Source organism: Manis javanica, chromosome 6 (assembly GCF_040802235.1).
Source record: "Manis javanica isolate MJ-LG chromosome 6, MJ_LKY, whole genome shotgun sequence".
In the NCBI taxonomy this organism is placed as follows: domain Eukaryota; kingdom Metazoa; phylum Chordata; class Mammalia; order Pholidota; family Manidae; genus Manis; species Manis javanica.
The window spans coordinates 12,953,976-12,968,371 of NC_133161.1; the positions used below are offsets into that span (position 1 = coordinate 12,953,976).

The 14,396-nt window shown below is 45.8% G+C and overlaps 1 protein-coding gene across 6 annotated transcripts in view; it reads left to right on the forward strand.

Moving 5' to 3' along the window:
- DENND2A (DENN domain containing 2A) overlaps positions 1–14,396 on the forward strand; it is an 88,314-nt gene that overhangs the window by 42,754 nt on the left and 31,164 nt on the right. For all 6 annotated transcript variants that reach the window (XR_005054844.2, XM_073238325.1, XM_073238326.1 and 3 more), the window contains 4 exons: positions 7,102–7,299; positions 12,289–12,382; positions 12,885–12,935; positions 14,051–14,238. Coding sequence is in view for 5 of the 6 variants with exons in the window: in XM_073238325.1 (XP_073094426.1) it covers positions 7,102–7,299; positions 12,289–12,382; positions 12,885–12,935; positions 14,051–14,238 (531 nt within the window). In the remaining variant the exon portion in view is untranslated. The remainder of the gene's footprint in view (positions 1–7,101; positions 7,300–12,288; positions 12,383–12,884; positions 12,936–14,050; positions 14,239–14,396) is intronic.

The following is a 14,396-nucleotide window of genomic DNA, read 5'->3' on the forward strand; positions in this document are numbered from 1 at the left end:
GCCTGTTTAAAGACAGGTGGTGGGCCAGTTGTGGCCCACAGGCCATGATTTGTCCACTCCTGTGTTAGGTCATTTACACCTCTGCGCTTGGCTCTTGCCTGGACCTTTCTCTCCCGCTACTTTAAGGCTCAGCTTAATCATGCCTCCTTCAGGAAGCTTCCAGGCCATCCTAGCCCCTGGGACTTCTTTCCCTCTGCTTACCTATAATACTCAGTAGGCTAAAGTATTCACTTCACACCAAATTATATATACTGTTTTATGACATCTCTTACTTTGATGATTTGAATTCTGATTTAAGTCATCTATCTTAAAAACATCTCTCCAACTAGATTGTAAATTCCTCAAGGTCAGAAAGTATGTATTCTGTTTCTTTGTGTTTCCTGTAAGTAGTTATAGACATTGAAGACATTGATTAAGGAAGGCCAAATCCGGGCTGCAAGTGTCAGTTTTAATCCCATTGAAAGAATGCTTCCAGCCTAAGAAAGGAAGCCGTCACCCTCCCTGGGCTCCCATTCACGTGGCCACTATTTGCTGGCGGGTGGGGGTGTCTGCACAGGCAGCATGCCTTTTGTGCTTGATGGTCACAAAAGTAATCTTTCTGCCACCAGTCAGTCCTCTGGAAGAAAATGTTAGGAAAGGTGGGTCTTACCAAACCAAATCAATTGCTACCAATTCTTGCCAAAGCCACTTAACTGCTGTTTTTCTCCTCCTATGGAAGAGTGTCATCATGAATAGGCAGGAAAACCAAAAAGCAGCATTTCCACTTGCCTTTGAAATGTGTTTTCATTGGCTATGGGTGTCTTCGACGTCCAGGAAATCCTTCGTTTCCCAGAGTGGATGAGCCTGGCTCAGCAGAAAGGCTGTCTCACACAGGCTGCCCTTTGCATTCTCCCCGGCTCTCCACTTCCTGCAGGGAGTGACCGACTTGCCTCTTCAGGACACAAATGTCTACCCGAAGAGCTCTGCCATCAGAGCCGGTTGCTCCTCCCTAATACCAGAAAACAAAGGCTTAATAGCCGTTTTCTTCCCTTTCTGCTGGGCTAAAGAAACCTGAGGTCCTCTGTCACCAAAGCAGCTAAACACAGTAGGTAACCGTGAACTTGAAGCCCAGGAGCAGCTGACCTGCAGGAAAGTAATCCAGTGCACATGGCTGATTGCACTGATCCTTGCAGGCTGTTGTGGGCCTTTGCAGGTCATCAGCACGACTCTGTCCACACTCATTCCTCTGCTCCCCACATCTGCATGTCTGCTTTGTGTCCCCGTTCTCGGGGGACGGCTGCAGGTTTCTCCACTTCCTCCATTTAGCTCATCAAGTATTCATGGAGCATCTGCCACATCTGTGCTGTGTCTGGGACCTTAGAACCTCCTGAAGCAGTCCCTCTGTGGTGAACTCCTCTCCTAGCCGCAGAAAGGTCCTAAGACATGTTTGGGGATTTTTCTTTAATCAGATCATGCCTGCTCCTGGTAGAGAGGTGAGGGTCAGTTGAACAGACTTTCCTTAGAAAGGAGCAGACAGTGTGCAGCTGAGGGCAGGTGCTAGTGTTTACAAACACAAGGCAAGCTCCTGAGAGGGGGCCGTTTTCTTGGTGGGTGGTACCCACCATTCCCATACCTAGAACAGCACAGTGAATATAGTAGGAGCTCATTTTTATAATAAAGGAAATCTAGGCTCACATGAGATACTGTTTTTTATTATTGACACATAAACGAAAAAAAAACATCACTAACTAGCATTCTCTGGTTGCCTGGATAGCCTACCCACCTATACATATACCACAGATCCTATACCACTTGGCCATAGCTGTGGAGAGGCAGTATCCAGTCAAGTGTGCAGGGTCTAGAACCTGACTGCCCCCATTCAGAACTTGCCTAGACCTCTTGCTGACTGCATGACCCTGGGCAAGTGATTTGCATCAGTTTATCCCTTGATAAGATAGGAATGATAATAGTTCACTCCTATGGGGAGTTTTATGAAGATTAATCAAATTAATTCTTATAAACCACTTATACTAGTGCCTGCAATGTAAATGCTATTTATATGTGTTTGCTAAATATATAGAATTATGCTTTCCAACAGGTGTCGTTTTTAAAAATAAGTTTATTGTCTAAGAACATTTCATCCTAAAAAAATTTTAAATACCATGAAGTATAATGAAGAAAATAAAATTCATCCATAATTGGGGATTTCATTTTTTTTATGTTCACCTATGTTTTTTCTATAATAGATTGTTATGTGTATTATATACATATATACATATGTGTATACGCACACCTGTGTTTTAAAGTCTTCTTAAAAATTGCATATAATCCCAACACCCAGAGATAACCACTGTTAACCACTTTGGTTTATTTCCTCCCAGACTGCCTCACTGTGTGTGTGTGTGTGAACATGTGTGTGTATAAAAAGATTTTAGATATTATTAAATGTATACTTTTGCTCTTTTATCATAAGTATTCCCCATTGTCATTAATTTCTTTTTAAAAACCATTTTTATTGCCTGCATTTTAATATAATGTCATTAATTACATTAGTATATGTCCCAATTTTTGGAATGTGCATGTATGCCTTCCTGTGTACAGCTGGCCCTTGAACACATAGGGGTAAGAGACACCAAATATACCCCACCCTCTCGCCATCAAAAATCCACGTGTAAATTGACTTTCTCAAAACTTAATTACTAATAGCCTACTCTTCACTGGAAGCCTACCAATAATATAAATAGGGAACACATATTTCATATGTTATATATATATATATACTATATTCTTACAATAAAGTAAGCTAGAGAAAAAAATGTTTTTCAAATTGTCCAAAATCTCCAAAAAAAAGTTCCAGTATGTTTATTCAAAAAAATCTACACATATGTAGCCCCACAGAGTTCAAACCCATGTTGTTAAAGAGTCAACTGTATTTCTATGTATTTATATTTAGGAGAGTGGCTGTGTATTCATGTACATCTATGTACCTCTGGGCATATATGAACAAATGTGTATGTTTGTGGCAAACGACATCTGAGTGCTTCTTGGGAAAGGCCTATGTAAAACAGAATAAGAATGAGGTTGACATAGGTAAGGAAGATATAGGACTCTTTTAGTCTTGTGTCATCAGTGCCTCCTGAGGTAATAAAACAGGGACAGTAGAGGACAGGAAGAGGGGTTAAGCCATTAGCCACCATTCACCACCAGGAAGAATGTATGAACCTGGCTTGCTTCCACGTTGGTTCCCCCACCCTGGGAAGCTCGCAGCTTCCTTGCGCCCCTTCTCCTCGCCAGGATGCCCCTTGGCCAAGACCTATTATACTCTGTGATCTGAAATAACTCAAGAGGTTTCAACAGAGGATCCATGTCTGCTTTTCCCTCTTGGATACTTATTGTTGAGTCCATTGTGAATCCAGAACTCATTCCCTCACTTCCACAGACGATTCCGTGCCTCCACTGGTATCATCTCCTCTTCCATCTGCTTCACTTCCCTCGCTCTAAGCCAAGAACAGTCTCTTCAGTCTCCTTTACTCTTCCTCACCTCTTTGCCTAGTCTCAGACTGTGCTGTATGCTTGATAATTCTCTCCCCCTGAGCTGGCTAAATCCTCTTCTTATCAGTTAAAGAGCTACTGAAACTCCACCCCCTTGTGAGAGCTGCCTGGACATTTGCTGGCTTACTTTGAGTGCTCCGGGACACACTGGGCCGCTTTGTCTAGCAGCAGGACCACCGAGAGATGCAGCCCACACACAGCCTCCATCCGGCCTCTTGACACCCTCAGAAAGTGGTGTGCCACGTTCTGATTTCCTTTCTGGCTTTTTCTTCTCAGACCTTTTCATAGGTCATATCTTTGAACAATCACTATCACAATCTAAATCTCTAATGAAAACAGAAAACCTGCTTCTTGCCATCCATTTGGTATGAGATGTCAATGCACTGAAAGAATTGGGGCCGTTTCCTTGGATTTCACTGCAGATGGAATTTGGTCTTTAAGACTTATCATTATTATTTCTTCTTGTGCCAGTTTCATTATTAAGATGCACATAGTGAGCAAACTACACTGGCTTCTACTCAGGGCTTGTGGTGCTAAGCAATTAATTGCTGCCTATAGCCTCACAGTGAAACACTGGAGCAGGCTGCTTGGGAAGGCCAGGAGTCTTTATTCCTGGAAATCTTTAAAAAGAAAAGGTTCTGGAGTTATTGTTACATTGTTATTTGAAACTGTTGGGGGGTTGAATTTGTTCTCTTCAGTTCTTGTCTCCACTGCCACAAAGAATTGAAGGGCAGAGACAAAATAGTGAAGCAGAGTTAAGGTTTTATTTGAATGCACCCTAAGGGGGTAGCAGGCTGCAGTAAGGGAGACAAAGGCAGAGAGGAAGGAAAAACGGAAGAAAGGGAAGCTCACCAAACTGCTGCTTGGCATTGGGCATCATATCTTACTAGTTCTTAAAACCAGTGTCACCTAGAATTTAGGGTCTGCTTGAATCTGCACAGTGTGGGAACTAAGCCCCTGCCACCCCAGGAGCTGGGGGGGGCCACAGAGCACTGAAGGGAGTGCGATTATGTTCTGAGAACTTCCTAAAGGCAAAGAAAAGATTTTTAGGCAGGCTATAAGGAGCATGACAGAATAGCAGCTGCTCCATCTGGGTCACCTAGTCGAAGGGAACTTGCAAGACCAAATCCGAGCTCTCAGAAGCCCCTCCCTGCTTATCTGGAGTAGGAGAGAGTGACATTCTCGAACAAAGGCGAGTGAGGCAATGTCAGGGAGGAAGAGAGCACTTAAGGGCTTGGGATTTTGTCTTTTAAGGCTTTCAAGAAGGGGATAAAGGTAAAGGGTCAGGGGGCACAGGTTTGTCTGGCGGTCTTATGATGTCTATCTCTGGTGAGAGACAATAGGTCATTATCTATAGCTAGTCCTCTAGGTAATTCCATAGAATGAACTTCTTGTTCCTTTCCAGGACAGTGGCTTCTCTTAAGCGCTGGGAACACATCAGTTAAGCCGCTTGCCTTGCCTTAAAGATAAGTCCGTTGGCTGATTACCAAAGAATATGTTAGGAATCTAACTTCTCAACTCTCTGCTTTTAAAATGGAATCTTAGCCTTCAGATGGAGTCCCTCCTCTTCTTACTCTGCTGTTTATGTTTCAGCATTTTTCATCATAGGCAGGAAAAGGTAATCGTGATGGTTGTCTCACGCCTCAGCTCCGTCTCGCCTGCATTAGCTAGAGCAAGTCTCAACATCCGCTCGGGTTCAGAGCATTGGAATGAACTCATATTGCAAAAGCACATTAATTCTATGAGTTCTCTGGCTCTCTGGCTTTATCTGATTAGCTCCCTGAGTTCTTGGCGGGCTCCACCTTCTTTTCATTCCGCTCATACCTGTTTCTGCTTAACAGAACTAAGCAAGAACGGAGAAATCAATGGAACAAAATATTCTGTGAGTTTAAGATATGATAAATGTGGCCTTATAAATTGACACAGAAAGAAAGGCTTATTTATTAAATGAAATAGGGCTAAGTCAGCTTGTGAAAAAAATTGATTTAGGCTAACATACAATAAAATTAATGATGAATTAATGTATAAAATATGTTCAAAATAAACTAATAAAATCCAAAAGAAAATGGAATTCAATATGTACTATATCTCTAAAAAGACATAGATTTTCTAGGCAAATGAAGAGATAAAATCGATCACAAAAGAGCAGGTTTTTATATATAAAAAATGTTATGTGAAAAATTCTACATAACTGAAATAAAAGTACAAACAAACCACATGGGGAAAACATACTTGTAGCATACTGGTAAATAGTTCACATCTGTGTGGAGAGTTCATCCAAATTAATAGGAAAAACACTAGGATCCTAAAAGATAAACAGGCAAAGAACATAAACAGTGTATTAAAAGAAAAATGTAGTTAGCACATTAAAGTATGAAAAAATGTCAGTATCTTAAGAGGAAGAAAGAGAAAATTTACATTGAATGCCTATTGTAAATCGGGCACTCTGCCAGGTGCTTAGAAAAAAATTTTTTGATTGAAGTATAGTAGACATACAATGCTAGGTGCCTTACCTATAGTATCTCACCTAAAAATTAATGTCTTAAAAAGAAACTTGCAACTCTAATTATGGTCATAAAATGTGCATCCTGGAAATATCTTTAGAAAAGATGTAGTCAAAATGGCATTAATATTCCTTAGTGAATAGTTCCAACATTTTGTGTTTACAAGCCGTGGCACAGTGTACAATATACTTTGCCCAATATAACTTCCCTTGTGCACTATAGGTTTGCACAAGCATATCAGTAGGGTAAATTCCTAGAGGTGGAATTGCTGTGTGAAAGGGAATACATGTCTGTCATTTTGTTGATACTGCTAGATTGCCTTTCATGGAGTTGTACCCATTTCCAGTCCCACCAACAGGGCATGCAGTGAGAAAGTGACTGTTTTTCCTCCCTTTCACTAACAGAGTGAGATATCACATATTTTTATCATTGCTAATCTTTGGAGAAAAATGTTTTTTAAATAGAATTTTAATTTTCTTATACCTGAAGCTAAGAATCATTTTATGTATCTGAGGATCACTAAATTTATGTTTCTATAAGCTTGCCCTTCCTTTGCCTATTTTTCTTTGGAATTGTTGGTCGTGTTCTCATTAATTTGTATATATGAGAAAATGAGTTTTATAGTTGCAATTTTTCTCCATTTTTTTCTTTGAACAAGACACTGAGGCCCACAGAAGTGAAATTCTTTGTGTAGGAGGCACTCGTACTGCCAGCAGCAGGGTCAAAGCCGGGCTTGGGCCTTGTTCCTGCCAGCACAGTGTGTGTTGGATTATCAGAAAACCTCAGTTGTAAAGGTAAGGGATTGAGCCAGGTGAGTTCCCACTTATGCAAAAAGAGAAACTGGATTAGATCTACATCATGTGTCAGACTGATTTTCCATAGTTCTCCATAATATTCTCCTAAGATGTGTACTGAGCATTTATTGGCCTAGAGAAACTCCACATTCCCCGGGAACTCAGAGCAGCGTCCCTTCACCATCACGTGGTCTCCGTCACCGGCACCCCCAGGTATCTCCTCTAAGCCTATGTTTATTATTCACTCTCTTGTCTCCTTTCCCTCCCAACAGCCATTGTCCAAACCTGTTTTTTTCCGGCAAAATTCAGAGAGGAGGAACTTCAAACTGCTGGACACTAGGAAGCTGAGTAGGGATGGAACTGGGTCCCCTTCCAAAATCAGCCCTCCCTCTACCCCCAGCAGCCCTGATGACACTTTATTTAACCTTGGAGACCCACAGAATGGCAGGAAGAAGAGAAAGATACCCAAGGTAAGGCTCGCAACAAGCTGCGTGTGCAGATACGCATCCCCTTCCCTATAAAGGAAGACTGCAGAGGAGGCTGGGCAGTGAGCGAATCACTGAGCCCTCGTCTACGCATTTCATCAGAGGCTAGAGGACCTGCTGAAGCCCGCAGGCCGGGCTCCTGGGCCTTTGTCATCTCACTGATTGTGGTCCTGTAGCCTTCGTCTTAGCCACCCCTCCCAGCCTAACTGTGCTCACATCCCAGACTGTGTTTCCAGTGCCCGGCCTAAAAGGCCACGTCCTCCTCCCTCATGGCCTCAAACAGTAGAGCTCCATGGCCCACGCTGCTCCTCAGGCTCGGTCAGCGCCTGCTGCGCCGGCACATGGAGCCTGTGCTCTGCGGCCGCACTTGGCACGAGAACCTCTGTCCCAGCTCTGAAAGCCCAGAAGATGGACCGTGCCTGTGGCTTGGGAGTGCATCCTAATGTGTCTGCCTGGTAGGCCTCCTTTGGCTCAGGCCCAGCCCTGCCGTGTCCGACGCTTTCTTTGGTTGGTCCGGTTCCAGTTTCCTACAAGAACTTTTAGATCAGGGAGTCTTCACTCTGGTCCATGGATGGGCTTGAGGGGGTTTCAAACCCATGAAATTGTGTAAAACTTTGTGTGGATGGGCTTGGGGGGTGGGGAAAGGGAGGAGATTGTCTCTAGGTTTCATCAGATTTCTCAGTGACCCGTTGGCCTAACAGCCAAGGCACATCTTCACAGCTGGTCCCCCCCGACACAGTTTGGTTAGTCAGTGTCTTGAGCCATAGTTTTACCTGCACCAACCCCACTCCCAACATTCTTATTCAAGGGAGGCTAAGTCACCTGGACCATCAGTGCATTCTGAAGGGGAAGGGAAGTGAGGGTCAGGTGGTCGAGAAAAGACCAAAGACCTGCAGCCTGGAGGTGGGGCAGTAGGACTGGGGAGAAGATGTCTGGCTTTGTCTTGTTGACGGAGGGCAGAGGGGCCGGTGCAGGAGCCAGGCCTTGTCCCCTACTGCTCTCCTGGTCCTGCCTTGCCCAGCCCCAGGGGCAGCTCATGTTGCATGTTGATTATCTGACGTCGGTGGAATGAGCTCCACTACCATGTGGGTCCCTGTCTCTTCGGGCCTGGCACAGAGCCACTCCTGTGTCTCCCTTTGGCTGCTTTCCAGAGTCACTGTCCTGTGCTGTCATGATAGCTGCTCATGAGAACCCCAGAGTGTGGGGTCTCAAGCCACTTCCTTCCTCCCCTTCTGCCTGTTCTGGCATGGTTCATACGCATTTGCAATGGCAAAAGTCCGCAATTGTGGAATAATTAAAACTGGCTGTTAACATGTGTACAGACTCACCATTATTTTAGCAAATTAAACAGGAATAATCAGACAAATTAGCTGTTCAGCTAAAAGAGCTCAGATATAACTCTGTTTGATGTGCGATGTCTTCATAAGCATTTAACCTCTGTCTCCCACCCAATGCTTGTACCATCCCTTTCTAATATCAAAAAGGTATTTTGAGACTAAGGGACAGAGAATATGAGAGGTGGAAAGGAAGATTGAACTATTGCTGTCACTTAATGTATGTTTAATTTGCAAGTGCAGCCATCCATTTCCTCTTCATTTTGCCTGAAATTCAAGTGAGTTTTGCCACCACTTAACTAGCACACAGGGGCATCATCAATAGGCTTTGACAAGTGTAATCAAGCCAAGAGAAAAATCAGCATGTTTTACCGTCCCTTCTACACCAACTACAGTAAAACCTTACTAAAACTTTCATCATGAAGATGTGGAACATAATTCTTCATACATATGCTTTAAATGAAAACCAAGGACTATAGTTTGTTAGAAGTCTCATTTATCCTGTTTCACTTGCTACTTAATTTTAGCCTAGACTTATCCCCATTCTTGGGTCCTATGTTCCTTTCTTTCAAAATGCTCTGAATCCTTTACCTGAAGGCAAGGGTTCTTTGCTGGGCACATTCATGACTTCCATAGTTTGGAACCTTAAACCACTGGCTCTCCCAAACCCTCATTTTTGTGTATTTATCTAGCAAGAAGGACTTCACGGTCTGCTCACAGCTCCTCAGACCATGGGTTGGCCCTTAAGCTGCCTCTGCTGTAAGAGGCCCTCCGGGCAGGCTGCGTGCTTCCCTTGCCCTCTCCCTGCTTCCGCCGCGAGGAATGAAGGGCCCAGTGAAAAAGACAGTCCTTCCCTATCTTCTCCCAACACTGTACCTTCATTAAGATGGCAAATGAAACAGAGCAGTTAATGGCACAGCATGTAATATCCTTAGGATTCGTGAAGCACTGTGATGTCCATTTAAAATGAGAAGCTGGCTCCTCTGGCCACTCGGACACCTGCCTCCCCTGGGCACACTTCAGGAGTTTGTGTGAAATCCTGTGTTTCCTTAGCAGCCACGTGGGCAGAATTAGAAAGCAGGCAAATGAGCTTTGAATGAGCTTATAGTGAAAATATTTATAGTGAAAAACAAGCTTCAAAGGCCAATCCTAGTGCAGACACTTAAAATGACAAAACATATCTCCTGTTGAAATGCAATTTATATGAAAGCGTGTCTCAAGTTTTGCTCCCTGGGACAAATTTTTCTTGAGTAAAAAGAAATAAAGATTGAAGCATATTTGCTTCCACTTATTTCATGATCTGATTTCAAGTGAGAAAACCTCGTGTCTCATTGTTTATGCCGCTCACATAGGGCTTGTGATTGTCTTGTATGACAGTTGTGAATGCATCTTAGTTCTCATTATTAGCTTATAAACTGCCTGAGAAAGGGTGCCAGGCCTGTATATCTTCTTATTTCTCACAGCTCCTAGCAAAATCCCGTACACATAGGAGATGCTCAATATTCATTCAACAAATTCATAATCAACAAATATTTATTGAGTAACTACTGTGTGTGCCAGGCATTGTTCCATCCCATTCGGGTACTGTCCCTGCCTACATGGTGCCTACATTCTAGCATTTGTTGTATTTGAATATGTGGAAGGATGTTAACTATATGTGGCTGTCTTCTTTCCAGTTACTTTTGGATATTTTGTGGGGAGATTTTGAATGGATTTAAAAATATCCTCCTTCCCAAAAAACAAGTTGACCAAGCAACTCATTTGTTTTTTTACATTATTTAAATTGTGGTAAAATATACATAACATAAAACTTAGCATTTTCACCATTTTTAAATGTACAGTTTAGTGGCATTCAGTACGTTCACATTGTCGTGTGCCTGTCACCACCATCCCTCTCCAGAGCTTATCCAACTTCCTCAAACTGAAATTCTGCCCCCATTAAACACTAACTATCCACTCCCCCTTCCTCCAGCCCCTGGCAATCCATCCTACTTTTTGTCACTATGAATTTGCCTATTTCAGGTACCTCGCATAAGTGGATTCACATAATATTTGTGCTTTTGTGACTGGCTTATTTCACTTAGCGTAATATCCTCAAGGTTCAGTCATGTGAGAGCATGTGTAAGAATTTCCTCCCTTTTTAAGGCCAAATAATATTCCACTGGTTGCATACACCACCTTTTGTTTATCCATTTATCCATCAATCAACATTTGGGTGTTCTTACTTCTTGGCTATTGTGAATACTAGCTAGCCTCTCATTTATACATGTCTTCTTCTGTGGGAACTGGGGTTGGCGTGAACATCCCAGTGGCCAGAGTGTGTGCAGAAGAGAAGAGATGGCCATTTCAGGGCTGTGAGGTCTCCAGGAAGGAGCTGGTTCACGAGAGCAAATATAAAAACCTGCCACACAGCAGGGATCTGCGGGTAAAGACAGAGACCTCATTCGAGTTCACGGCAAAACAGTGGCCAAGCCGGCACACTGCTAGGGATGAAGCATTCACACAGAGCCTCACGGCCAGGCTGGGCCACCCATCGGGAGCCAGGGGGCACGGGTGTCTGAAGTATGGCAACGCAGCGGCAGTAAGAGTCTGCAGAGTTGGAGGGATGGAGCCCTGGCCTCTGACAAGGAGATCATGGAATAAGCTACCTCCTTCCTAGGTGGGCCGTGCTCCAGGTTGTGGAAGGAAGCTAGCAGACTACTTCAGGGAGTGGGTGAGAGGAGTAGAAGGCAAACTAGTAACCGCCGCCTCCTGCACCCACCTGGGTACCCATCACCCAGTTTACCCCCTCCTATTCTTTCCAGTGCATAAAAGAGTTGAACACTTTTCAAGGCATCTTAACCGACACAGCTCCCCTTTAAAATCGCTGGTTACTTTGCCTCAATTATGCATGGGAAGACTTCCCTTTCTCCCAACCAGGTGGACCCCAGGACGCCCCCACTCCTGAAAGCTCGGATGGTGCTGTAAAGCCTGGTGGGAAGTGACCCAGGGCTTCAATCACCGGATGGTTTCTGCTATGATCAGCCTGAGGAAGGTGCTGCTAAGCAGGGCTGTCTGCTGAATGACTCGGCTTCCAGTACCAGGAGAGGCCATGCAAGGCCTCAGCGAGCCGGAAGCGAGTGTTCCCCTGCAGAGGGGCACTACTCAGGCGGCCCCAAGCCAGCACCCAGAACCCACAGTAATCCCTCCTCCCTTCCCACTCAGCTGCTCACACTTGGCATGGTTCCCACGAAAGGGGCCCTGATAGGAGCTTTTTTATTGCTGGCTCTTCTTGTTTTGGGGGCAAAAGCTCATCCCAAACCACAGTGACATGGCAGTACCGGAGGGCAGCAGCCGTCATGCCATCAGCCAGTGGAATCGGCGCCCTCTGTGTCTCAGCTGGATGCGATGGTGTGGTTAGACAGCCCCACTCATTCCTCAGCGAGCCTCATGCCTCTGTTAGGCAGCCTTAGTGTTCTCCACTGTCACATTCCTGTCTGGCAGAAAACAATGATTGAAAGTCACCAGTGGGCTGGTGGGAAATGTCCCCTCCCTCCGCTTTCCCTGTCTCTCCATCACCCTAGAAGAGAACAGGCAACCAAGGAGCCCCAGCTGCATGTGGGCAGGAGGCACTAACACTGCCTTTCCTTCTGTCTGGCAGCTGGTGTTGCGAATCAATGCCATTTATGAGGCCCGGAGAGGAAAGAAACGGGTGAAGAGGCTGTCCCAGTCAACGGAGAGTAACTCAGGAAAAGGTAGGGCCCCGGCCCACCCTCCCCTGCCAAGAATCTGAAAACAGATCCTTCCTAGAAGCCATTTCCTGGTGTTCTGGGGTGGCTCACCAAGGAGGAGACCAAGTTGGTGCTTTGTAAATGTGTCCCACTGTTCCAGGAGCTCAGCCTGGTGGCATGTCCTCTTTCCCTGCCCACCCATCCGTCTGCCCAGTGCTGCGCGCTCTGACCACTGGGGGAGCGACTTTCTTTGCTTCGCATGTGAAAACGGGCCAGTATCTTCCACTGGATTATTTGACATAGATGCCATCTGAACTAGAGCCAAATTAATTTGGAAATACATTTAGCTGGACAAATACATAGTTTGTCCATTACATTTAAGTGGACAAACAGAAAAGAGCCTCTGTGAACTAGAAATCTTGGGTCTGTGCAACCACCTGTAAAAAATTTCCCACATTAGGAAAACTCACATTTGTAACTTTTCTTCCTTTGTTGATACTGGTGTTTTTGTTTGTTTTTTATCTAGTGACAGATGAGAACAGTGAGTCTGACAGTGACACCGAGGAGAAGCTGAAAGGTGAGGAGAGCAGTTGCCATGCAGGGCGCGTGCAGGTGGCCGGGCAGCCTCCTGTCCAGTGTGAGGGACGGGCCAGAGCCCCTGCCCGAGCTTGTCGGACAGGGTGCGACTGAGGGGATGGGGCACCCGCAGGGTGCTCAGGGGAGGGTCAGTGCTGAGCAAGGCCGGAATGCACCTGTTCAGTCACTGAGCCTGTGGCTTCGCTGCAAGTGCACTTGACCCTCTGTTCCCACACCCTCCTGTACGTCATAGGTGTTTGTCACACCTGTGTAAGGTAACAGTATTGCTGGCCTGGGACACCAGAGACCTGGGCTCTTGCCCTGCTCCTGTTAAAATTGCTGTATGAGCTGGAGGAAATCACTTAAGCTCTCAGGGCCGCTAGTTCCTCATCTGTCAGATGAAGTCACTCAAATAATTGGTCCCTGTGGATCTGAGTTCAGCGATCTGGGTCTCGGTTTTAGTGAGTTTTCTGCAATTTCTCAGTCTCCAGGGGGAAGCCAAAGAAAGCCAGAGTCCAGGGCTGCCGAGTGAGGTGATGGGGACCTGTCCTTTCGGCGGCGCTGCCTTACTCGCCCCTGACGCCCCTCTGCTCCTGGCCCACCTCTGGAACGGGGCAAGTCTGCTTCCACGCATAGAATGGTGGCCAGAGAGAAGGTGCTGGGAGCGCTTGAGTCAGTCAGGTCTCTGCCAGTTGAGTCACGAGGGATGTTTACAAAGCTCCCAGCTCCGAAAGCTCTGTGTCTGGATTTTGTCACATCGCACAAACTGAAAGATGAAGGCAATGAGTGAGGGGAGGAGTCAGGGTCCCCACCCCCTCTGTCGCAGGAACGCCAAGTACTCCCGCCCTCCAGCCCCGCGCCAGGTCCGGACTGCAAATCCGCGGCGGAGCGGAGTCCCCGCATTCCAGGCTCTTGGCGGCGGCCCATCCAGTGTGGCTCCTCCCAGAACTTTGGCAAGAATCCCAAATAGACTTTTGTACTAATTTGTTAAATGTGGGAACACTTTTTTTAGGATTAGGAAAAGTACTTTGAGGTGGGAATTACATAACCTGTTGCAACCCTGCGAGGTTGCACGCTGGGCAGTGAGTCGTTCTCAGGCGTGCGCTGTCCCCCCAGCTCACAGCCAGCGCCTGGTCAACGTGAAGTCACGCCTGAAGCAGGCACCGAGGTACCCGTCACTGGACCGGGAGCTCATCGAGTACCAGGAGAGGCAGCTCTTCGAGTACTTCGTGGTCGTGTCATTGCACAAGAAGCAGGCCGGCGCCGCGTACGTGCCCGAGCTCACCCAGCAGTTCCCTGTCAAGGTGCGTCCTGCCCGGGGCTGCGGCGTGCCTGCTGCCATCTCGGTGGAGCTCGTGCTTCCAGGGAGCTGGGAGTCTGAGGAGCACTGAGTGTCTAGCATCTCAAATATGGGTTCTAATTAGGGTATATCTAATGAAAACAACCTCTGCTGGAGAATTTG